At 45.7% G+C, this 25,868-nt stretch overlaps 1 protein-coding gene across 9 annotated transcripts in view; it reads right to left on the bottom strand.

The window, feature by feature from the left end:
• The window catches only part of shtn3 (shootin 3), a 31,761-nt gene extending 18,746 nt beyond the window's left edge, over positions 1-13,015 (bottom strand). For 6 of the 9 annotated variants that reach the window (XM_080901836.1, XM_080901839.1, XM_080901838.1 and 3 more), the window contains exons 1-2: positions 12,735-13,015; positions 7,674-7,737 (exon numbers count right to left, since the gene is read on the bottom strand). In XM_080901836.1, coding sequence (XP_080757962.1) covers positions 7,674-7,737; positions 12,735-12,821 — 151 coding nt within the window. In that variant the 5' untranslated portion in view covers positions 12,822-13,015. Of the gene's footprint in view, positions 1-6,652; positions 6,765-7,673; positions 7,738-12,734 lie in introns of those variants that run through there. The other 3 variants (XM_080901837.1, XM_080901840.1, XM_080901844.1) reach the window with 2 other exon arrangements.
• Positions 13,016-25,868: the final 12,853 nt, after the last annotated feature.

Here is a 25,868-nt window from a genome sequence, read left to right as displayed (position 1 = left end):
CTGAGCTTATTACATTTTAGAGTCAGGTGAGACCTGCAGGAAACATGACTAATGCTTCTCTGCCTGATGATGCATTCTGGGCACATACCAACAGCTCCGCGTAAACAAAAACAGCTGGATTTAAAGGGCCTGCGGGACGTCGCGCTCCAGCTGTGGATCAGTCACTCGGCTTAGACACTGATCTGATCTAAAGACCACCGAAAAATGACTTCCTTTAAAGCAAAGCAACACATTTGTTAGGGAAACTGATCCAGAATAGTAACAGAGCACTGGAGGAGATACTACAACAACTATAGAACTATGTTACAAAACCACAAATAATCATGCTTTTTAATCTGTGTAGATCTGAATCAAACATATTTTTGCTAAAAGAAATGATGACATCGATCCTGTTGGGCTCTGTTTTAAATGATCGTCTTCACCAGGAAATAAAGCTGAACTACATCATCAGGAGGAGGCTGAGGAGCAGGGGAAGGAACCGTTTTCTGAGGAGACCCAAAACAAAGCTCTAACACATCTGCCTCTGTCCTATATACATGGACAGGAGGGCTTGTGCTTTGCACTAACATGAGAAGCATCTCTAAAGTAGAGTAATTTTATTTTTAAGGCACAAAATCACAGCAAAATTGTTGGGGCAAATAAATAAACTGACCCAAACAAAATAGTTTCCTCATGTACCTCATCATGTAAATGTTTAGGTCTGGGTTTTTTGAGTTTGATTTATTATTATAAATTATTCTAAAAATGAAGCAGGCCTGTGATATGGGCACCAACTGACCCGAGGTGCAATTTTCATTCAAGCTACTTCACCTTCGGCTACAAACTACCCCGGTGCAGGCTGCAGGTCACAGCTTGATGGAGCTAACAGAACCACATCATCAGCAAAAAGAAGAGGCGCTTTGTCTGATCCTCCAATTGGCCGTGCCTTGAAATTCTAGGCCTGTAACAATAGATCATATACCCTGGAGTCCCAAAGCAACTCCCTAGGGACACCGTCGGGGGCGGGGAGCTCCTTCATATGGGAAGGAGACATTGCATCCTTGGTTGTCCTGGGAAGCTGAGAGAGGACCAGTGAGCGCTGTGTCTTATATCCCCACGCCCCAAGAAAGCAGCAGAAAATGGATGGATGGTATTTGTTGGTTAACCACTTAACTATTAAGTACATATTTTTCAAAAACGAATAAAGCTAGGTTAACATCATCTTTTAACTGTTTCTAAACCTATCATAAGATGAAAGTAATAAATGAATAAAGAAAAGTGCTGATTAGAGCTCTGACCAAATAAAATCCATCCACACATTTCTGAGCAGCCAAGAGCTGCAAACAGAAAAGCTTCAGCTGCAGAAGATGTTGACCCAGAGTGTCGGCCATGCTTACATAAGGGCCTGGGTATGGGTGAGGAAGCAGCAGTGAGGATGACGTGAGAGAGAAGGGAGACAGGGAAGGCTTCCGGATCTTTTTTTAATCCCTCATTCAATGTTTAATGCTCGTGGATGGGCTTTGGGTGTGTGATTCCCTCCAATCCAGAGACTCATTTAAACCCTCAGAGATCTCTCAGGGATTCTTTTGGTCCCTTTAAACACTGCTTCAGCCCACATGCCACCGCGGATCGTCCTCCACTTGACTTCACTGCAGCTCAGCTGCAGCTCTGCGGGTCAGACGCAGCAAAAAGTTCATTCTCAGCTATTTATAGCTTTCAAATGTTATTTTACAGGAGAAACCCTCAGCTGGTGCAGTCTCTGGATCTCCCGGTAATCCCACACCTAATAATGTGCAGTGAGAAATGTTAAGCTTCTTCCTCTTCTTTCTTTTATTTTTTTCCTCTATTGAAAAACCATTAATGTGGCTGTTTACGTTGTTTTAAAGTTAAACCATGCATAATTCATTTATTTCTATCTCCACATGTCTGCGAGGATGTCTTTACATATGTGGATATGTGTAGGTTTTATAATCCATATTTAATGTAATATAGCTGTGCCACATGCTCAGCATTTTATCCAGCAGAACGCGACACACCGACCCTGCTTGTTGTGTCTCCTTTATTTTTCTCGTGTGTGCGTACACTGACGATAGTAGCTTAAATAAGTGATGAGTGACGAAACGTTTCTCCCACTGAAAACGCTACGTCCAGATGAGCAGAATCAACCTTTTGGTGACAAATTGTAAGCTACCAATATGAATTATTAGGAGTTTAAAGATGTTATTTATTAACTAAATATAAATTGGAACCCCAAAGAGTTGAAATGGCGTACTCATGCTGACTGAGATCATGACAAATGATGAAAAATGATGCATCATTTGTCAGATAAGGATTGAAGGATTGAAGAGCAGACGATTCATCTTTTTTGAAAGCATCACAGGAACAGTTTGAAATAAAACATGTGGCTGTCCTCTCACAGACACACTTTGTCCTGCAGAAGCTGTTCTGGGTCAGTAATTCCTCCAAGCTCAGGGCCTCATGAGATAAATGACGTGCTGTTAAAACCTGTGACAATTGAAGCTAAAACAGAGGCAGGCTTTTGTTTTTCATCGACGAACTGCAGCTGGTAAAGCCGCTTTAGTGGCGGTCTGTGTTATCGGCAGAAGATTTGGAGGATTAGCCAACGGTTTGGACATTCATCTGTGCGTAACAGCAAAATCCCAGCGCAGTGTTAAAACAGGGTTAAAATGCTGGAGAGGACAGAGAGCTGTGGCGTTTAAGCTCCAACACTAAGCTAAGCTGTAGATAACTGAATGTCTAATTGTGTAATTATGTTTTAACTTTAGAAGTTCATTGTGAACATGATCAACAGCTTCAATGCTTTAGGGCACAATCTGTGATTAAATCTGATGCCATTGTTATTTTCTGTACTGTTTTTGAGTGTCGGATCCTTTGTGCTCATCGTATTTATGCCCAGGTCCTGATTTCATGTAGTTTGAAAGTTTCTACCAGAGTCACATGGTCACAGGTCCTCTGTGGACTCTGAGCATGTAATTTCAGTACTTCCTGCAGTACTCGAATGCATGGAAAGTGCAGCCACAGGCTTCTATCTAAGTACAGTAGACTGGATAACTAGGCTGCACATGATAATAACACTGCAGGCAATCAGCCTGTGAAGCTGAGTGCTGCACAGTTGGCCTCCAGCTACATGCAGCATTACAGTAGGTGATGCAAAGCACTGGTGGAAGAAGAACATAGAAATATATTTTTGTCTCTTTTCTAAAGTTTATTTGCTGATGTGTTCATTGCATTTCACATATTCTTTTGTCTTCTGTTCTGTGGAGTTTTTCATTGTTCTTTGGTTTTAACTGAGCTCAAACAAATTTTGGCTGCTGCCAAAATCCCTCCCAGGAAGGCAGGTTTGTCACTCTGCTCCTGTGCTCTTTTACTTGCTCTGCTGCACTGGTTTAATAGAGAATAAATTGCAGACTGTGAGACATCAGTTCCGCCTGCTTCCTACTGGCTGAAAGGTTCAGGAAAAGAGCTGAGGGCGCCGGGCAGCTTCCATTTTAACAGAGAAAATATAAGGTTCAAGAAAAGCAAAATAAAGGGAAAGAAACCTTCTGACAGATCACCTCCTCCTAAATGATGCTCCTCAGTGCTCGCTGCTGCAGGAAACATGTTAGGACCTTTGCAATCTGTTTAGTTATTCCTACTTTAGGGTTTGTCAGCTTGCAAACATATTTATAGAAGTAATCTTGGACTAAACTCACAATTTCTGCCATGGAATATGACACAACGCTGCACCAGACGAGACAGGGCAGCTATGCCTGGACTATCTTTGGTCCAGTCACAGGAAAACAACAGAAATGTATTTAGATTTTTAGATTTTTGGAACAATTAATTCTCAACACATTAAAATCCACTCCAAATTAGAATGTGGATATCTCACAGACCAACTAGAGGGACAGTTCTACACAAAGTAAGCCTTGTTATAATCACCTGCACACACATTTATGTGTATTAGTAGCATTCTCATCAAACCCATGATCTTCCACGCTGTTGTTCTTCTCTGTGCTTTTTGCAACTTTTATAAGCAACAAACATTAAATACTCAGAGACTGATTTTGTGAAAAGGAACAAATATTTAACTGATAAATTTTTATGCTAAACAATGACAATGGGAATCAATAAATGGAGATAAAATTAAAACCTTAAAAATACCTTATAAAAACTGCACTCACAGAAGAAATGTAACAGCAGTAGAAGCAAACACAGTGATGCCGAGGTGGACTTTTTAACCACAATCATTTTTGAGACCAACTATAATATATAGTTGGTCTCAAACTATAACAGAAATAACAGAAATATGCTTAAATTAAACTTATATAAACAAAAATACAAAAATGTGAAATGTTGAGTGAGTATCATAATCATGTACGTATTCTGTTACTTTACTCACAGGATTGTAATAAAGTCAGTTAGTTATGTTTGCTCTCAGTGTGAATAGGATCCTCCGTCACTGAGGCCAGTTTATTATCTCACAGAGACTCCGGTTCGGGTCATGTTTTCACTGTTTTATGCTCACTTAATCTCAGACTGGCCTTTGAGTTCCAAAAGAGCTCAAAATCAAGTACCTGCCAGGCAGCCAAGTCTCCCTCATTAAAGCCATTACAGCACGGTCATCAATTATTGAGGAACAGGTAGAAAGGGCCTTTCAAGGACCACAGTGGATAAAGAGTCAGGCAAGATGAGCCCACCCCCCTCCCACACACACCCTCGTCCGTCCCCAGTTTTCTGCTGCTGAATTATTCATGTCAGGAGGTTTTAATAATTCATGAGAATAACATGACAAGAGCGACTGCTGTCTTCTCTGGGGGAAGGCGGTGAATGAATAAATGAGTGAATGAACGATAGACTGGGTGTGTGAAGTGATGAGACCCATGGTGAAAAGGAGGATCAGCATTCTGCTGACACTGCTGAGGATCTTAGGTCCAGTTTTGCTGCTGATGACAAGTTTGTGACACTTTCCTGGCAGTTTGAGGTTTGAGTCGGATTAAAAGACTAGAATATGTTTTTCTCACAGGTTCCCATGAAATGTTCTGAGAAAAATCCCCAAATGAACAGAAGCCTTTCTGATAAAAATTTTAAACACCCAGATTTTAATTTGCACCTGTTAAACATAAGGACTGCAAACAGGAAGGCCTCTTTGTTGTGTGTGTAATGATACGCTTTTGCCGATCGTTGTATTGTATACTGACTCTACTTTAAACTGCAAAATATGAAAGACAATCATTTCCTTCCATTAGGAGCATGCCGTGCACTTTAAACTGCCACATCATTACCATTTAATATGAATATTATTGAGTTCTAGGAGAGGACTGCGATATCTGACAGTCACTGAAGACCTCAACAAAACACCAGCTGGATAACTCAGCTCATGTTTCTTTAAACGCCAGTTAAACTAACAAATATTTGTTAATTTATTCATTTATTTCATCCCCATTAGCCATAGGCCCCGCCCCAACAACAGCTGCTCGTGCTTGGCTCAGTTAGACAAAATTACAACCGACTGAAAGTCTGCAGACACAATGGCAGCTCTGTGCTCTTAATTATATAACACAAACGGTGCATCAGGGTTAAAGCTGATGCTTAAGTATAATGATCTCTGCAATGATTGCAATCTTAGTTTAGCTTGTAGCGTGTCAGTTTAATCATTCTCACAGAACACTAAGGAAAGAAAAGGCTGTTAACTGGTCATAAACCCAATAACTGGTAACGCTAATTATAACTTTATGATGCCAGGCAGTAAAAATCACCAGTATGATTAACATAATGCTGCTGGGATCATGCTTGTGTGCCAAATTTAATGCCAATGCATTAAATGCTTAAAAATGCAAAAGGTCAGTCTCACTGCAGGATCACGAATGTAGATGACCACGTTGTGCAAATTAAAAGGTCAAATAAAATGTTTGACCTGATGGCAGGCAGGGAAATGTCAGCTGAATTAGGATTTATCCTCTGGGGGCCAAGATGGAGTTTATCAAAATTCTCAGTAATCTATCCAACAGCTGTTAACTTATGTTCATAGAAGGTTAAAAAATACAGTGTCATGCCCTGTGGTGACACCAGATGTAGAGTATGAGCCCTGACAGCATCATTAGAGTTCATCCTCAGGGGACACTAACTTTGGTAAGATCATTTGAATGCCTCCACTTAAATTAAATCAACAAAGGAGCTCAGTAAAACAAAAATATCTTTAAATCAGACATTGACACGACACCGTTAGATTTAGGAAGAACTGCTGTAGTTAGGGGAGGTAGGTGATGACTCTGAATCGGCCTGTTTTACTGAAACGTCACCTGAGGACAAGCCACAGATGGAGAACGCCTGGTTCTCCTGTTACCTTTGGACAATAACAGCTCGCCCACATACACATAGCTGACTGAACCGACTGACATCACTGACCCGCTTCTCTAAGACACAAAAGGATAATTAAAATGTAATCTTTTTGGAAGACAAATGTTGGCTTGTGTGTTCGTTAATATGGCTAAATATTAATATCGAATATAAGCCTTTTGAATATGAAAAAGTTGGTAGTCTGAATTTTAGCATCCTAAACAGACATTTAGCACCACTAATTTATCCATCCCACACATAATCAGGTAGCTATGCAAACACTTGACTCCTACATGCTTCTATAATAGATAAACATCAGTAAACCTTCTCTTACCTCTGTGAATAATCATGGAAGGCATGGGAGCCGTAGGTAAGTGCTGCAGTTTCCTCAGTTTTAGAATCAGGAGTTAAACTCCTCAGAACAAAAGTGCTCCCCTACAACTGGCTGACTAAACTGAGAGTCACCATGGAAACGGGTGACACCCTCTTAAACACACCTGTTCAGAGGACAAGGTGTTGGTGATGTCATACCAGCAGAGGCACAGATGAATAACGCGAAGAGGGACGGAGGAAGTGAAGGCTCGCTGGGATGAGGTGTCAGGCTGCTCTGTGGTATTTGATATCTGGACATAAGTATTTGTCTGTGTGCACTGAAGCATTAATGGCACCATTTATTTTATTTTTTTTACTTTTAAATGATAATTATAGTTTTCTGCAACCTCTAGGAGGACGAGGACTTTACTAAATGGAAATCTGACAGGTGAAGAAAAATGAGTAGTAAGTTAGAAACTATTAATGAATATGGGCTGATCCAGAAACTCTAAACCAGTTTATCCCAAGGTCAAAGTGAGCAGACAGGAAATGCCAGGAGTAGCTGGATCTTCAGGGTACAGATCAAACATCCATGGTACAAAGCTTGTTTTTAGGACCAGGAAATTTGGTATAGATATCTTCTGTTTTATAAAGTTATAAGGCTTGAAAACCATTGATAAAAATTCGAAGCCACACCCATGTACTTTTAGGACCTGTAACTGGGAAAATATTCATAGTAAAGTCAAGGTAAAAAAATTGGATATACAAGTTCTTGCACAAAAAAACAATCAACTGATTCTGATGGGATATGTGTAAAGGTTTTTCAGAGTTGACTGCTTTTAAAAGTAAGAAGATGACTTGGTATTATTCATCCTCTATAGAACACTAATGTCTGCAGAATAAATGTCTGTCACTCCATTATTGGTTGTTATAGCTGCTGAAGGTTATTGTTTAGCAAAGATTCTTTAATTTCATTATCTGCTTCAAAACACATTTTTTTGTGTGTTTGAGAGTTTGAGAAGGTGTAAACAAGCTGGACTCACCTCTCTTGATGTGTTTGAGTTGTCTCTCTGCCTCGTCTCTCTCCTCCGTCAGTCTGTTGCACTGCTGGAGCAGACAGCAGGGTCAACCCATCAGATCGTGTTCCACAACAGGCTGAACGTACAGGTCACTGATATCAGCAGAGTGAAGTTACACCCACACACACACAACAGTTTACACACTCAGCTGTGACAAAGCAGCGATTTTATCCTGAAACACTTTCAGCAGGCCAACAACGAGCAGTACCTGGAAGCTGGTGCATCAGACAAACAATCATTCAGAACCTACATCAAATCGAGAGTCACCAGTTAACCTAACACGCACACCTTTGGGGAAGCTGGAGAAACTGGAGAGAACCAACACAGGCACAGGGAGAACACAAAGACCCCTGACAGAAACACTCACATGTTAGGCGGGTACGAACCATGACCTTGCTGCCACTGTAGAATATTTCTGCAGGATTAGCTGCATGTATCTGGTGATTCTCAAGCTGTGATTGCTAAGATTCACTGGCATTACTTTACTTGGTGACACCAACGTTTAAAATCCAACAATAATATTAATCCTTTCTGAATGTGGCTAATATGAAGTAATGCTTAGAACACTGCAGCGACAGTGTTAGCAGCTAACACAAGCATCACAAGCACTTCCTTCCTACCACGTCCTCCAGATAAACGTTCATTTTGCCCGATTTCCCTCTGTGCTGAAGGCTGCGCTGCCCTCTTCCATCGTCTTAAAATGCTGCCTGGCTTTCTGTAATAACACTGACAGCCCATCACCTCTGATAACAGACTGACTCACTCTGCTCCTGCTGACTTGACTTCCACCATAGAAAAAGCCAGAAAGGCCATAACTGCTTATTTTCGCATCCACTGTCTCTTCTTGTGCTGTGTTTCGGACAAGCAGCTGAGGAGACGCCGCGTTTGAATGTTGGAAAAATGAAAGCAGCTGCAAACGTCACAGATTAACAGAAACTCAACATGCACACTCAAAGACAAATCAACTTTTCCACCACACCCAAACATGTATTTCTAGTCTGACTGAGAAAAACACGCACAGCTGGTTAGAATCTCCCCGTATTACTAACATTGACAGAGTTGCCTGACATATGAAAGGATTCATGTTGCTAAATCAAACAGGTAAAGCCAGGTGTGTGGTGGCATCGTGTGAATAAAAGAGCAGCCCCAAGAAGCTTTGGGATGATGACGGTTTCTTTCTAGTCAGCCGTCTCTCAGATATGTGTCTGTGCTTGCTCACTGAGCAGAAAAGTAACTGTTGGATTATCATCCCATCATTCATATCTCCTCCCTGTTACAGGACAGAAGTAAAGTGCCCTCCTGAGTGACCACAGCCACCAACAGAGTATCTGCTGTGCTGCTGTGCTCTGCACACAATTAATTTAAAATGGTAATTGAAACTCGTAAAGCTTTCAGTGATCTCCTGCAAAGCAAAAAACAAAAGTACACAGGCAAAGAAACGTCTCCCTGTGGGTTTAAACAACCTCCAGAGTACAAATGCACTGCATGAAACATCACTCTCTGCATACCGGAGAACACTGATTAGCTTCAAGCTCATTTTCTGGAGCAATGTAGTGAAACAAACATAATGGTTAACATATGACTGATGCAAACTGGCAACAGCCAAACCTTGAAGATTCATCAGAATCAGACCCTCTGCAGGGAGTGCATCGTTAAAAAGATTTACCTTTTACACGCTCCATCGGACCGCTGCAGTGATGTCACACGTGACAAGGCGCATCATAAGGAAATGCCAAATACAAGGTTAAAATGATGAACTTTTAGGCCAAATGGTATGTCCACATGCAGCATGTCATTAGCACAGTCATTGGAGGTAACTACTTCAGATGGACTGACATAAGATGAGCCAAAAGGCAGAAGCTGGGGACGAGTTTTATAGTCAGTCAAGGTGAAGTGAATTTTCCTGGTGGCCCAAATACAGGCTCCTTCAAGGACTGATGATTCAAACATTTGGACTTACAGACGTTCGATTTTTATAGTTCTCAGAAATAGAAGATGATGTCTCCTTTGTGGCTTTTAGTGTCCATCCTCGCTTGCCCATCAGCAATTTAAAGATGCATTCAGGCAGTTACTGTCTGCTTGTAAAGCCTGGACAAATCCCACGGTGACCATACTGTACTCATCAGGGGTTTGTGTTCAGGTGGTCATCAGTCACTGGTAAATACAGGAGAAGCATCTGACTGATGCAGCAGCTGGGTGTGATGCAAACACAGACTGGCTGTTTCCACAGAGTGTGCACAGGGCTCAAAGGCATCTTAAGCCTCTATTCTTTCTACTTCTGATCCACAGGAGATGAAGCTGTGCTTGCATCAGGGTGTGGCTGCTTTGGGATTGGAAAGGTGGATTAGACTTTTTCAGTCACCTCCACCTCATGATGCAGGTTAAATGAAACAAAGATGGTGACGGATGAAAGGCCAAACCTGAAGCTTCGTAACACTCTACAAACCGCTGGGTGACTTAATGTTGGTGGCTTCCCCCCTTACTCTTTATTTACTCTGTGATTGTTCCAACAAATGTTAGTTATTTGACTTAATCTGCCATTACAGAGCAACTTGCAGCTGATGAACCAACTTTTGACTTTGATGAGTTTCACAGAGCACCATTAGTTTCACTCTGTGTGGCCATAATGACCTAGTATTATAGTCGCAGGCAGACTAGATCATGAATGACCACCAAGACAGATAGCTCTTTGGTCATTTAGATCACTAAACAAGGCGGTCAGGGACACATTTGACCACATTTTCCACTGAAGATCCTAAAGCTACTTGGTGTTTCTGACAGTGATGGAGGACATTTTGTGGATGACGTACCAACACTTGACAAAACAGAGAAGTAACAACACTGCAAAATCCCACATATGGATATAAATTCTGGGATGGATGGGATCTTTTTTTTCCTTACAATTGGTGCTCGCTTGTCTTGTGATTTGTAATGTAAGACCTATTTGCACACATTTCACCTGCACACACTGATGTCAGAGGTGTAACTTCAGCTACTTGGAGAACTGGGCTAATTTCTGGAATTCTTAAACCCGTTAAATGTTATTCCATTAAAATCTAGGACCGACAGACACCAGCACTTCCTAGTTTGAGCTCTAAGAACCTAAACTGTTCTTGGGGTGTAGCCCTAAACTGATGCTTCACCATCCTCAGCTCCCCTTACATTAGATTTCACAGATGTGACCTAAAAAGTTCTACAAACAGATGAACACAGTCTGATTGGATCTATTTTGTGTCAGTGACACAGATGTGTTCATGGTGTTCTGATGCTAACAGGAAAACGGTGCTTGATCTCATATCAGTGGTCAAAGTTCGAGGCCACTAAAGGGCGGAATTGCGACAAAACGGACATTCCTCAGATAAAAAAGCACGAAAAGGACATTCAGCATCCAGCTCACTCGCTCGCTCATGCTCTCTCTCTCTTTCCTCCAGCAGCAGGAAGCACTTGTCCCACTTTTGCCCGGCTCTACCTGCAGCCTCACACACTGTCAGCTTAGATTTCCCTCAGGAGCACAGTGAGGGCAGCCGGTTCATCGGCACACAGGAAGGCACTGAGGTTGCCTGGTTGAGCGGTTCGATCTCCTGCACTTCCCACCGACCACGACAAAAAACCTATTCCCCACCTATCAGAGTAGCAGTCCCAAGCTATTTGATTCTCATTTCCTTTTAATTTTAATGGAAACAAACTGTTATTATGAATATTTTTTCATTTTCTTTGCACCGAGACAATTACAGTATTAAAACATGGTCCACATATGATAATACCTGGAAGGTTAAGCTTTTTTCTTTTGGCTGAATCCTTGTAAACGGTAGGTAGATTTAGCTAAAATGTAGATGCTTTTCTTTCTTTGCAGTGATCATGCTGTGTTTCTTGGATCCACACCTCGCTCATGCATTTAAAAATCCAGCTTGAGGCTTCACAGCTGGGCCTTGATAAGCCAATACAGTAATTACCAGAGTACGGCTAAAGTGTGGATCTTTAACTGTATGATCATGGTTGAGGTGGGTGTCTGGGAGAGTGCCTGAGTCAAATGAAGACCAGGAAATTTAGCTGAAACCTATAAAAACTGCAATACGACCCTAAGACTCTGCTCTTGTTCTTGGATTATAACTTAATTCTTTACAAAGTTCAAGAAGAAACTAAAGCAAACTAGTTTAATATTAGCAGGTTAAATTAGAATGTGAGTAAGACTCTGACTCTTTTCTATTCTTCTTCACCCACAAAACAGCTACAAATACATTTTTCTGCAGAAGATGGTGCTAAAACAGAATTTTCTGATGAAACCCTGACTCTGATCGAGCATAAAGCTTAGTGATCCATTACTGCCTTTGAACATTAGAGCAAGGCACTGATACACTTTGGTTTGAGGGTCCGATTCCCAGTAAGTAAGTGGGCATAAAGCCATCAAAAGGGGGCAAGAAGCAGGTGAATAAGCACTAAAGGTTGATGGTTTTGTTCCCACCTCAACTTTAAGCATATTTTTCGCTCTTGGAGGTCAAAGGGTGGGGCAACTAAATTCCAAGAGCAAGGCATTACCACTGAAATGGGGTCTGGGGTTCACTTCCCTTGTGCCCACCCCTACCATGCAGGTGTTTGGGGTCATAGCCAAGCCCTGGTGGTGTGAGAACATGATTTAAGGCGTTTTTCATTCTGTCTATTGTAAGGGAGCACGCAGTAAGACACACGGTCCAGAATAAACCGGCAGCCTCATTCACTCCGCACATTTTTACACAAAAAGACACACAGCGTGTTTTAAACTCAGAAACTTCCCCATGAAGGAAGATGTAGCTGTGCTACTCGTATCATTTCTCCTCACTGACTGGTTCAGTTCGCTTAAATGGCGTGAAGAGCACGATTTAGGGAGGGGTCCGGCTCTTTGATGTCTGAGCTCCACTAGCATAAGCCGGGCGGCGAAATGTCCCACAAGGGCAACAGAGCCGCTCGGGCTCCCGCATGCATGCTCGCCTCTCACACGCTGATTTGGAGTGTCGGAAGTCAGCACAGGAGACGTTTGTGTCATTTTACCTCTGTTTGCATGTGTGCGTCCTTCTCCTCCTCCTCCTCCTCCTCCTCGCATCCCTCCATCTGCGCGGATGGTGAGCAGGGAAGCATTTTGATTGACAAATTATCTTCCAGGCTGCTGATGTATTCTTATCACCAGCTATATTTTTTTTAAAAACAGGAAAGCCGAACAGAGCTGAAATTCTAGGAGCACATGTCTGAACGTGAGCTCATTTTCTTCCCTTTGCAGCACATGGGATGGAGAGAGGCTCAGTACGATGCTGCTGCTGCCGGCGGGCAGGACCCTCCTCCTCTTCCTCCTCCCTTCACTGACAGCGTCATCCTGCTCCCCTGATCGCCTCCTTCTATGGAGGACCACAATAGCCACACATCGAAATAAAGAATTCTGTGCTTAAATAATAATTTATAAAATGATTTCTGCACTTGTAAATTCATTTTCGAATTGATTTTTAAATCACTTAATCTAAACACTATTTTTAAATACATTTTTCAAAATGAATTATTAATCGATCAATAAACACTTCAATTTGATAATGAATTTCACAAAGAAAAGACCTAAATGTCAATAAAAACCTTGTTTCAAAAACCATTTTCAAATTCCAAATTAACCTGATTTTCAAAACGTTTTTTAAAACACAATTTAAAATAGGGATTCCACTCTTCATTTTAAACAGTCACTGACAGCACATGTGGTACTTTAACCTTTGTACTGTTTTCATCAGTTAATTTTGCAGTTAATGTGTGATTCTTACTCTGAATCTGAATAAGTACGCGGGACCACTGTGTGCGGTAAGACCATCTCTTTTACTACCTGTATTACCATCTACCGGCATGCATTGCCAGTGCGTAACACGTAATTACACAATCAAACAGTGAACACATACTGCCCATACAACAAATGTACCAGAGACAATTATGAATACACCACATCTCCCCTTTTAAACAAAAACAGAATATTCCTTTTCTCAGGACAGAACTTCTCTTTTTCAAAGCCATACAAGAACATCTGGCAAACAATCTGCATTACATTTTTAACCTTTTGTTTTTGTTTTCTTGTTCTTTTCTTTTCTTAACAACTCTTTTTAGCTTTATTTTACTGTGCTCTACAAAACCCTTATAACACAGTTACATAACAACAACCTTTTTTTTTTCTTACAGATCTAACTTTTTAGGTTTAACTATTGGCCTCCCTGACTTGGTTCTGACCACATCAGTGTTAACAGGTGTAGCAGGGATCACACTGGGTGTTTGAGGCTTCTGCAACACAGGCACATTAGCAGGTTCATGCACAGGTGAACTTAAAGGAATCAAATGCACACGATTATGCCTCACAGTCCCTTGTGGTAACTCCACTGTGTATGATCGGGGTGTAGAGTGATTTTGGATAACAGTGCCTGTAGTTTTGACATCAGTCACCCAAACTTGCTCTCCTGGGGACAGGCTGCATAAAGGTTTTGCGCGGTGGCGCCTGTTGAAGTTTGCCATGTCCATCATCCTCTTCTCCCTTTCCTTTCGAGCGAGCAGTGCGTTGTCCGGCAGTGTGGGCTCCAGCTGCGATGGAAGCATCGGCAGTGTGGTTCGCAGACGTCTGCCCATTAAAAGCTCTGCAGGGCTGTATCCGGACTGCAGTGGTGTAGCTCTATAGGCAAGAAGAGCTAGATAAGGATCAGCTGCTTTTTTCAGAAGATTTTTTACAGTCTGCACAGCACGTTCTGCTTCTCCATTACTTTGCGGAAACTTGGGACTGCTTGTGATGTGTTTGAAGCCGTATGCTGCTGCAAAGTCTGTAAAGATTTGACCTGAATACTGTGGCCCATTATCAGACATGAGGACCTCTGGGATGCCGTGACGGGCAAAGAAAGATTTCAGGTGAGTAATGACATCGTTTGATTTTGTCCTGTTTAACAAAGCAATCTCAACAAATCTAGAGTGATAGTCAACAGCGAGAAGGTAAGTTTTCCCTCCCAGCTCGAAAAGATCTGTGCCCACTCTCTGCCATGGGCGGGCAGGGTATTCTGTTGGCATGAGTGGCTCACTGTTATTGTGTCTTTCTTGAATACACGTTTTGCACTTGAGCACCATCTCAGAGATTTGTTGACTCAGCCCGGGCCACCACACTGTTTGGCGTGCACGAGCTTTACATTTTACAACACCTTGATGTCCTTCGTGTAGTTTTTCCAGCACCTCGTTTCTCATTGCTGAAGGAATGACAAGCCGTGTGTCTTTTAACAAAAGGCCGTCTTCAACAGTGAGCGTGGCTCGGTCAGGCCAGTAATTTCGCAGTAAAGGCTCTTGTTTTGCATGTTCTGGCCAGCCTTCGATGCACATGTCCATGACGCGAGCACACACACTGTCGCTTTTCAGTTGTTCCTTCAGTGTTTGCATATATGATGAACTGACAGGCATGTTTGCTACAATACTGTCGACATATATGTCTGTGCTTTCCATTAGCTCTTTGTCTGACAGGTTCATTGGTTTTTTCAGAGGTGAGCGGGACAAAGTATCTGCTGTCCAGAGCGATTTCCCTGGGGCGTACTGCACAGTGTACGAGTAACGCATGAGTCTCATTCTGAATCGCTGGATCCTGGGTGGCAAGAGATCCAGAGCTTGTCCTCCCAGTAAGGAAACGAGAGGTTTGTGGTCCGTTTCAAGACAAAAATGTTTACCAATCAGGAAATCACGAAAACGCTCACACGCCCATGTAGATGCCAGTGCCTCTTTTTCCACTTGTGCGTATCGTTGTTCTGTAGGAGAAAGGGACCTCGATGCATACGCCACTGGTCGCCATCCTTCTTCCCACAGCTGCAAAAGAACACCTCCGAGACCATAGGATGAAGCATCTGCTGATACTTTAATGTCTCTGTTGGGGTCATACATTGCGAGCACTGGGGGTGAGGTCAGGGCATCTCGTAATGTTTTGAAAGCTCTCACTTGGTCAGCTCCCCAATACCATGCGTTCTTTTTGGAAAGAAGATCTCGCAGGGCTTTGTCTTTTTCAGCTAAATGGGGGATGAACTTGCCCACTTGATTCACCATGCCCAGAAAACTGCGCAACTCTGACACATTAGTTGGCTCTGTCATTTCTGTAATTGCCTCCGTTTTCTTCGGGTCAGGACTGATTCCTGTATCCGCTATGATGTGACCCAAGAAAGCAACCTTGCTCTGGGAGAGCTCGCATTTTTCAACATTCAGCGTTATGCCTGCTTTTTCCAGTCTTTGCAGTGTAGCATGGAGACGGGAATCGTGCTCCTGATGGTTACGTCCCCACACCAACACATCGTCAATGTGACACACCACTCCTTCGAGACCCTCGATGACCTCCGCCATCATGCGCTGAAAGTGTTCGGGCGCTGAGTTGATCCCAAACGGTAGGCGGTTAAAGTGGAACCGCCCAAAGGGTGTGATGAAGGTGGTGAGTTTGGCAGACTCATCGGACAGGGGAATCTGCCAGAAGCCCATGTTGGCATCCAGTTTGCTAAACACTTTGGCTCCTGCGAGCATTCCGAGACTTTGTTCAACCGATGGCAGCACATATTTTTCCCTGCACACATACTCATTTAGTCCGGTAAAGTCTACGCAAAGTCTTAGCCTAGGGCTGTTTTTCTTTGGAACAACAACCATGCCGGCACACCAATCCGTTGGTTCCTCAACTCGGGTAATGACACCAAGCTCTTCCATTCGTTGGAGTTCCTCTTTTACCCTTCCCATCAGAGGCAGAGGAAGCCTTCGCGGAGTTTTGAGTGAGTACGGCACAGCATTCGGTTTGAGTTTAATGTGATAGGCCCGCTGCACTTTCCCTAGACCATTGCAAAGTTTAGGGTAAGTAGTCTTCAGAGTGTCCATTGAAACCGCGTCAACTCGCACCAGCAGGCCAAGAGCTGTAATGGCGGGCAGGCCTAGCAGTGGAGTGCTCAGGTTTCTTACAACATAGACCTTCTCTGTTGTCTGTTTCGCTCCGTAGTTGAGCTGTAGCTTTGTAAAACCTGCAACGTCCAGTGGTGTTTTTCCAGGGCCTAACAAAGGTTTTTCTGGCTGCTGGAGAACTGGTCTGTGTTCGTTAGCAAAAATCTTTGATAAGTCCGAGTCAGCTATTACAGTCACATCTGCTCCAGTATCCAGTTTGAAAGTGATTTTTGCATCTTTCACTTGTATGTTGGCTGTCCACGCCTGGCCGTCACTGGAAACTGAGCCTAGGAAGAAACCTTGCTCCTCTTCCTCCTCAATACTTTGCACTGTCTTGCTTTGTCTGCAGACTCGCTGGTAGTGACCTTTTTTTCCACATAAATGACATTTTGCATCATTTGCTGGGCACTCAGGTTTCGGATGTGGAGAGCCTCCGCACTTGTAGCATTTGTTACTTTGTCTCTTGCTATATTGCTGTTGTGTTTTGACAGTTTTATTTTTGAACATGTTGAACTTTGTTTTGTCGTGCTTTTGTATCACTCTGTCAACTGTTTTCGCATTTACATGCATTACATTTGTTTCACTTCTCAAAGCTGACTGTTGCTTTTTGATTTCTTCTGACTGCCCGGCCATATTTATAGCTTTATCCAAGTCCAAGTCTTTTTCCATCTGCATGCGCTCAGACAGCCTCGTGTCGGCCAAGCCCACTACTATTCTGTCTCTTATCAGCTCATCGTGGAGCGGTCCGTAGTTACAGTGCTCTGCTAATGCATGCAAGGCAGTCACGAATGCATCAACAGTCTCATTCGGCTCTTGTTTGCGCATATTAAAACGTGCGCGCTCATAAACAACATTTTTCCTGACAATGAAAAAGTTGTGGAAGCTATCTCTCACTTTAGCATAGTCCCGTTGGTCTACATCACTTAACTTTAGTCCTCTCAGGACGTCATCCGCTTCGTCTCCCATACAATATATGAGAGTGTTCACTTGATTTTCCTCCGAGCTCGCAGACAGATTACTTGCCTGACGGAATCTCTCGAAGCGACGGACCCATCTTGTCCATTCGTGTGGTTTGGAAAAATCAAAGGGCTCCGGTGGTTGGATGCTAAACGTAGCGCTGGGAGTGCTAGCCGCGGTGCTAACTCCTGCCCTCGGACGATCGTCTACGTCGTCATTCGGCATTTTGTTTCCACCTTCCCCTTCTCCTCACACTCGGCAGATGTATGGAGTCTTACGAGTCACACAGCACTTCTGACACCATGTGTGATTCTTACTCTGAATCTGAATAAGTACGCGGGACCACTGTGTGCGGTAAGACCATCTCTTTTACTACCTGTATTACCATCTACCGGCATGCATTGCCAGTGCGTAACACGTAATTACACAATCAAACAGTGAACACATACTGCCCATACAACAAATGTACCAGAGACAATTATGAATACACCACAGTTAACATGTTGGATGATCTGTCTGCTTCAGATCCTGGGTATGTGAGCACAGCTCCTGTAATCACAAAGAGAACAGAACCATCACAAACTGAAATATAAAGTTTATTTCTCAAATCTGAAATAGAGCTGATCCTTCTCTGTCCTCACACACCCAGAATCTGAAGTTCTTCTCTTACATTTTTTCAGTTCAAGAGTTTAATCCATAGTTAATTATTAATGAGGAGTTACTGAAGTACAAGCTTTTTTTTTTTTTGCTTTTTTAAAAAAAAAAATGGTATTACTGTGGTGGACCACTAGAGGGCTCCACTCACACCCAGTGTATAGGAAGTGTGTTCCTGTGTTTTGTGGCGCGATATGCGCAGTTGATGTTGGAGACGAATAAAGAAGGAGTGAGAACTGAGAGCTCTGTGTCGTTGATGCTTACCTCCACATTGGTGACCCCTGACTCGAGCATGCAACGGGCCGTAGATAACGCAGACTCTGCTATGGATGCATCAGCGGCCGCCGGACCTCCACCTCCTGTTGCAGCTACGTTCGCTGTGGCGCTGAAACTGCCGGACTTTTGGCTCCATGACCCCCCGTCATGGTTTGTACATGTGGAGGCTCAGTTCGCCCTTCGCGGCATCTTGGCTGACGACACGAAGTATCACCATGTGGTGGCTCGACCCGCTGGCCACCCGTCACGCGATGGCGCTCCTCCGGGACCCACCCGCCCAAGGGTAATACGCCACCCTCAAAGAGCTGCTTCTTCGGCGCAATGCCCTCTCCGACACCGAACGAGCCGAAAAGCTCCTCAACCTGTCAGGCTTGGGTGGCGGTACCGCGCTCGGGCTCATGGAGAACATGCTATCGTTGCTCGGGCCGGATGACGGTGGTTTCCTCTTCGTGCACCTCTTCCTCCGCCAACTACCGGCCGCCGTGAGAGCTGTCCTCGCGAACTCTCCGCTTCTGCCTGTGAAGGATTATCGCTCCCTGGCTGAAGAAGCGGATCGCATTCTCCTGGCTAGCCGCACTTTCGACGTTCACGCCCTGGCTACGGACACGCCTGCGGCACCTTCCATGCCTCCACCTGCCTCCCCCGGAGCATCCGCCCCCTTGCTGACGGCAGGGATTGCTACACGCCGGCACCGCGGAAAGAGCATCTGTTTCTACCATCAGCGTTTTGGCGACAGAGCGCGTCGCTGCCTGCCGCCTTGCGCTTTCACGGCCCAGGGAAACGGACCCGCCAGCGCGCCGTAGCAGCCGCGACCGCTGGCAATACAGAAAGGCTGCTCTTCATAGAGGACTTGCGCTCCGGGAGACGTTTTTTCGTGGACTCCGGCTCCCAGAAGAGCCTCCTTCCCCCTACCGCTGCCGACGGACTAGCAGCGAACTGTGGGCCGCAGCTCATTGCAGCTAATGGCTCTCCCATCAAAACGTTTGGGGAAAGGTTGGTGACTGTTTGTTTTCATGGCTGGGATTTCCAGTGGAACTTTGTTGTTGCCGCTAGCTCTGTACCTATTTTGGGTGCTGATTTCCTGTGTGCTCATGGACTACTTGTCGATGTTGCTAACAGACGTTTAATCTATGCTCTCTCGTTTTCTTCGCTACCCTGTTTTACTCGGGCCGCCGAGCCACTGATTCGGGCTAATGTAGTGACCTCCGGGGATGCTTTTCAGCGTTTGCTTTTAGAGTTTCCATCGCTGTCTGTCCCTACTTTCTCTAGCACGGTAACGAAGCATGGGGTTGAGCATTATATTCCCACGGTCGGGCCCCCGGTGTTTGCGCGCGCGCTCCGCCTCGACCCCACGAAACTGTCCGTCGCTCAGGAAGAGTTTGCAGCCATAGAGCGCCTTGGCATTGTACAGCGTTCGAACAGTGCATGGGCCTCTCCACTTCACATGGTGCGAAGTCTGCGCTGGCTGACGCCGCCCTGCTGGCCCACGCCGCCCTGCTGGCCCACCCGTTTCCGTCGGCGGAGATCGCGTTAATCACCGACGCCTCTGACGTGGCAGTGGGTGGGGTGTTGGAACAGCGGGTTTCAGGTCTCTGGCAACCGCTCGCCTTTTTCAGTCGTACGCTCCGGGATGCTGAACGCAAGTACAGTGTTTTTGACAGGGAGTTGCTGGCCCTGCACCTCGCGACACGACATTTTCGTTTTTTCCTCGAGGGTCGCAACTTTACTGCGTACGTTGACCACAAACCTTTGACGTTTGCGATGTCCAAGGTCTCTGACCCATGGAGCGCACGCCAACAGCGCCAGTTGGCGGCCATTTCTGAGTTTACCACAGACATTCAGCATGTGGCTGGTAAGTCCAATCACGCCGCTGACTGTCTCTCACGTGTGTTGGTTTCTCCGGTGTATGTCGGCATCGACTACGCTGCCATGGCCGCCGAGCAACGTGCTGACCCGGACGTCCTTGCCCTTCAGTCAACAAAAACGGGCCTCGTGCTGGAGGACGCCCCGGTGTGGGACGGTGGTCCACACCTTCTTTGCGACATTTCCACCGGCCGCCCCCGCCCGGTGGTTCCCCTTTCGTGGCATCTTCGTGTTTTTGACTCGGTGCATGCCCTCTCTCATCCCGGCGTCCGGGCCTCGGTCAAGCTGGTCAGCGCCAGGTTTGTTTGGCCGGGCCTTCGCAAGACGGTGAAAGAATGGGCAGCGGTTTGTATCCCATGCCAACGCTCGAAAATCCACCGGCACACACAACCGAACCTTTCTGTGTCCCGGGTAGGCGTTTCGATCACGTTCATGTGGACCTGGTTGGTGCCTTGCCGCAGTCACAGGGTTTCACGCACCTTTTGACTGTGGTGGACCGCACAACCAGGTGGCCAGAGGCGGTACCCCTGGCGTCCACGACAGCGGCGACGGTGGCCAGGGCATTTTTGTCAACGTGGGTTTCACGTTTCGGCCCCCCTGCTGACATTACCTCGGACAGGGGCCCCCAGTTTGTTTCCGAGCTTTGGTCTGCTATGGCTGACGGCCTGGGAGTCAAGGTCCACGGCACCACAGCATACCACCCGCAAGCTAATGGGATGTGCGAACGGTTTCACTGGTCACTTAAGGCCGCGCTCCGTGCTTCCTTAACAAGTGGCGACTGTGTCGACCGTCTTCCGTGGGTTTTGCTGGGATTGCGTAGCGCGGTTAAAGAAGACCTCGGGGTTTTCCCGGCTGAACTGGTCCTCGGCCAGCCTCTCCGGGTCCCCGGGGAATTCTTACCCGAGAGCCCTCCCCCATGTTTCGATACCTCTTTGTTGCCTTTTCGCCCCCCAAGAGACTCATTTCCTGTTCCTGGTCCTGTGCACCACTGCCTGCCTGACACTTTTGGACTCTGCTCGTTTCGTTTTCGTCAGGCACGATGCCCATAGGACTCCGCTGCGGCCACCATATGACGGGCCATACAGGGTTCTTAAACCAGGCAACAAACATTTCATTTTGGACTTTGGTGGTCGGCAGGAAATTGTCTCTGTTGACAGACTTAAGCCTGCACATGTTATGCAAGAGGATCAGGTGGTCCCGGCCCAGGCCCCTCGCCGCGGCCGCCCACCTGCCACCGGGCTGATGGATTCTGTTTTTTCCCCCAGGAGCGACCCAAAATCAACGGAGTCCGAGTCGTCTGCAGCTTTTTCTGACCGCCAGTGCCAGCCTCGCTGGGTTGCCCTCGGTCAGTTCCCCACCCCCCCCAGTTCAGCCGTTCCGGCCGTTTGCTTAAGCCCCGGGTCCTGGACTAGTTCTGCTGGGTGTTCGGGGGGCATGTGTGGTGGACCACTAGAGGGCTCCACTCACACCCAGTGTATAGGAAGTGTGTTCCTGTGTTTTGTAGCGCGATATGCGCAGTTGATGTTGGAGATGAATAAAGAAGGAGTGAGAACTGAGAGCTCTGTGTCGTTGATGCTTACCTCCACATTACTGTCTTTACAGATGTTGCAAGAGACTGAAAACATGCTGTTGTTTGAAGATATTTAATAATCAGTTCTGCACAGGAGCTGAAGCAGAGTGCAGCCTGTTGCTTTTACAGAATAATACTTGTACTAAAAGTACAGTAAAGGTAATTAGTGACTGAGCAGCCTGGGGCGTTTCTCTTGATTTCTTTAGTCAGGGTAAATTTATTCACCTGCACGGGTTAGCTAAACAAACTTTACAAATCAAGTTTCCCCGACAGCCAAGTGCTCATCTTAGCTAGCTAGGTCTCAGGACCTAGCTAAGGACGGTAGTTACAGATTAGCTTACAAACACGTTTAATTTACCGAAAAAGTGCTTCGGAGCCTCGGGTAGTGATGATGTGACGTTCTGGAGAGTGAGGAGAGAATGGAGCCAGCTAAGAAGAGGAGGATGTCCTCTCCTGTGTGGGAACATTTTGATCTTATTCCTCCCAACAAGGTATGTAAATTTCTACAGAAGATGTATTTTCATAATACTGATGGTGCAATACAATTTGCGTTAAGCTGTCTTTACTTTTGTACAAGGTGAAGTGTTTGCTATGTGCCAGGGAGCTGGGATATAACAACAACACCTCATCCATGTTTAGGCACTACAGAGCTTTGCATGAGAATAAGGGGAACACTGATTGTGGAGCAAGACCAGGTGAGCCATCGAATGCCATGATAATATAGCATGCCGTAATGTTACTAAATGATATAACAATATTATACAACTGTAATAAGTTATGTGTGTGATATTTATATTTGTGCTTTGTTTTTATTGTCTTTCCTCAGGAGAACAATCTCAAATAGATGAAGACCTGGTTAGCATGGTGATTGAGGACTCCCAGCCATTTAGCATTGTGGAGGACAAAGGATTTAAAAGATTTGTTAAATCATTAAATCCTAGCTATTTTCTCCCCACTAAAAAGGTCCTAAAAGCAGTGAAAATTTAGTTTTTACAGAATAAAATGTGAACAGGCAGGACTGAGGCTCAAAGCCTCAGTATGTAGCTGTCCATACCTCAACATTACAAAAGCACAAACACTGTCCATACCCCAACCACACCTCACCTCACAGTAAATGATCATTTCCATTTTAAGCATTTCCAAATAATCATTTTCCATACTGCCAGTATAAATATACAGAGTATACTGCCATCACTACAATATAGATGTTTTACACACTCCTTTTGTTGTTGACATTTATAGGCTGTGTGCAAAATGCTACACTCTTCAAATTCATGCCAACTAATATTTTTACGTCCAGTAGATGTCCTATATATATATATATATATTGTTCCAGGCGGCAGCGTTACGTTGCCATGGTTACAGGTGACGTGTTCTCTGTGACTGAGTGTTTCTGGGTGGAGAGAGCGCAGCGGCCCTTCGCGATAGACGCTAGGACAATGCTTCGTGGGCTGCCTCTGTCGACCGACATACTGAGCCCCCGACAGCGAGCAGTGATGCCTACAACACCAGCTAAGGTACCGAAATACAACAGGCTAACCCCGCTTGAGCCTTACCTCTCACAAGTCAGGCATAGTGGCTGGAGTGATGAAGAGGCTGCTACGCACCTAGCACTAGCATTGGAAAGAGATGCACTGCAGGTACTGCTTGACCTAGCCCCGGCAGAGCAGCATGAGCTCCAGGCCCTCACCATGGCACTCGAGAGGCGATTTGGGCAGCGGCACTCCACTGATCAGAGCAGGGAGCAGCTGACCAACCGGAGCCGTCGGGCAGGGGAAAGCCTGGGCACCTTTGCAGCTGATGTGTTGCTATATGCTCGTCGTGGCTACCCAGAGTTCCCAGCAGCAGCCCGTGAGGAGCTTAGCCTGCATGGTTTTCTGCGAGGACTCTTTCCAGAGCGACTGCGCCAACACGTCTGGCTGGCCATGCTATGAACTCTCCGTGAGGCGCTCCTTGAGGCTGAAAGGGCCAAGCTGGTGCTTGCCTCACGACCTAACCAGCAGGTAACTCCACCAAACTAACCCCAAATCAGAGCCGCAGACTGCGACAGGGAGGGGGAGTTCACCGAGATATGCCAGCTGCAGCCCTTGGTGCCCTGGAGGCGTCCCCGTCAACCGACCGACCACTTCTGTGATGAGCTTGGCCATGTGGCGCACGACTGCCTGGCACCCACCCCAAAGACCAGACTATGTGGCCTCAAGGAAACGAGAGAAGGAGCGGTATAGCCAGGGAACCACCGCTCCAGCTTACAGCCCCGCTCCAAGAACGATGCACGGTGGTGGGCCTAGTTGGGCACCTCAAGGGTCTCTACCTGAGCTGCTGTGTTGAGGACCAGCCCTGCCGGGCCCTGGTGGACACGGGGTCTACCATTTCCCTAATACGACCTGGAACGTCCGGGCCGCTTGTGATGGGTTGGTCGCCCACCGACACCCAGCTGGTGACGTGGGAGAGAACTGACATGCGGGGGAAGAGACCGTTGCGGATCCGAGTGAAGGATCTGAAGCTGGTGCACGACTTCTGGCTTGCTGACATCCAAGACCAGTGCATTGGCCTTGATCTGCTGACCCGCTGGGGGGCCTGCATTGACACCGCGAAGCTGGCTATCACTCTTGGTACAGAGACTCTGGCCTTCCAGTGCGGTCAAAGGCAGGGAACGGAGGGGACCAGAGACAGATAAGCCAGGCTTCAGGCAGCTGCCGCTCAACAGACTTTGGACTCCGGTGACTCTGGACCATCTCTACTCACCCCAACTCTACTCGCCTCAGCCCCAGCCTCTAGGCTCAACAAACCTCTGCTGCGAGATCAATCAACTTCAGACCAGACAACAAACGACGGAGGCTCCGGAAAAGTGCAATCAAACGATGAGTTTTATTATCACAGGAGAACAACCAACCGTCAGCATACGGATTGTTTTGCTCTGACAAGAATACATTGGGTTCTGGTTTTATAGGATAAAATATCACACCTACGTCAATACAGTTAAAAAATACATGGTGACAGACCGGCAAAAGTTCAACTCGTGCGGACAAGGGTACATCACGTACACTTCTAATAACCATAAACCAACATATAACTTCCCTTTTCTACATTACTTGCCTTTTAGGGTAATAACTTCAGGTCTCAACATCTCTGAGAGCTAATAATGGACCCTCGTCATTAATCACTAAGTAGAGTACTTTGCAGCCAGTCTCAAACTGAAGCAGAAGATGCTTAGGCCTTCGCTCAGACCTGCTACTAGATTAATATGTGTATCGTAAGCGTGCATGCAATTAACCTGCTATGTTCTCATCTCCCCTCAGCATGTATCATCTGGACACTCTCACCAGTGAAGCTTAAAACCTTCTAGAATGGAACATCAACTCTAACCAAGCGCATTCATGCATTGTGTATAGAATGAACTCAACCTGTAAAAATAGAAAGGTCAATGTGATGACAGAAATATTCAATGCAATTTTATAAACCCTGCAGGAAATATTACTGATAAATGATACTGTAAAACATGTTATTAATACATTCTTCATAAGGCAGATTATATGGTAGCAATAAAAGAATCTCTGAATCCCAACACCTCCCTCGACTGAGACAACCCAAGCTGTTGATGACCTGTGGCAGCGCAGCAGCGTAGGCCTCACCATTGCCCAGCGCCAGCGGTTGAAGTGCTTCCTGGACGAGAATGTGGACATCATTGCCGCTTGTGACGAAGACTGCAGGCAGACGCAGCTGGTTCAGTACACCATTCACACCGGCTCTGCTCATCCCATCCGTCCCATCCACATCGACTGCTCCTCTCAAAACGACAGGAGTAGCGGGTCCAGGAGGCACTGGGCATCGCTGCTGCTCAGGCTGCAGCCAGCGGAGGGGGATGGCTCCCATTGACCACGTAGCAGCTGAATTGGGAACAGGAGGCTGACGCG

This window comes from Rhamphochromis sp. 'chilingali' (assembly GCF_963969265.1).
Source record: "Rhamphochromis sp. 'chilingali' genome assembly, chromosome: 13".
NCBI lineage: Eukaryota > Metazoa > Chordata > Actinopteri > Cichliformes > Cichlidae > Rhamphochromis > Rhamphochromis sp. 'chilingali'.
The sequence above is the reverse complement of the archived record's forward strand: the minus strand, read 5'-3'. Positions and strand labels throughout refer to the sequence as shown.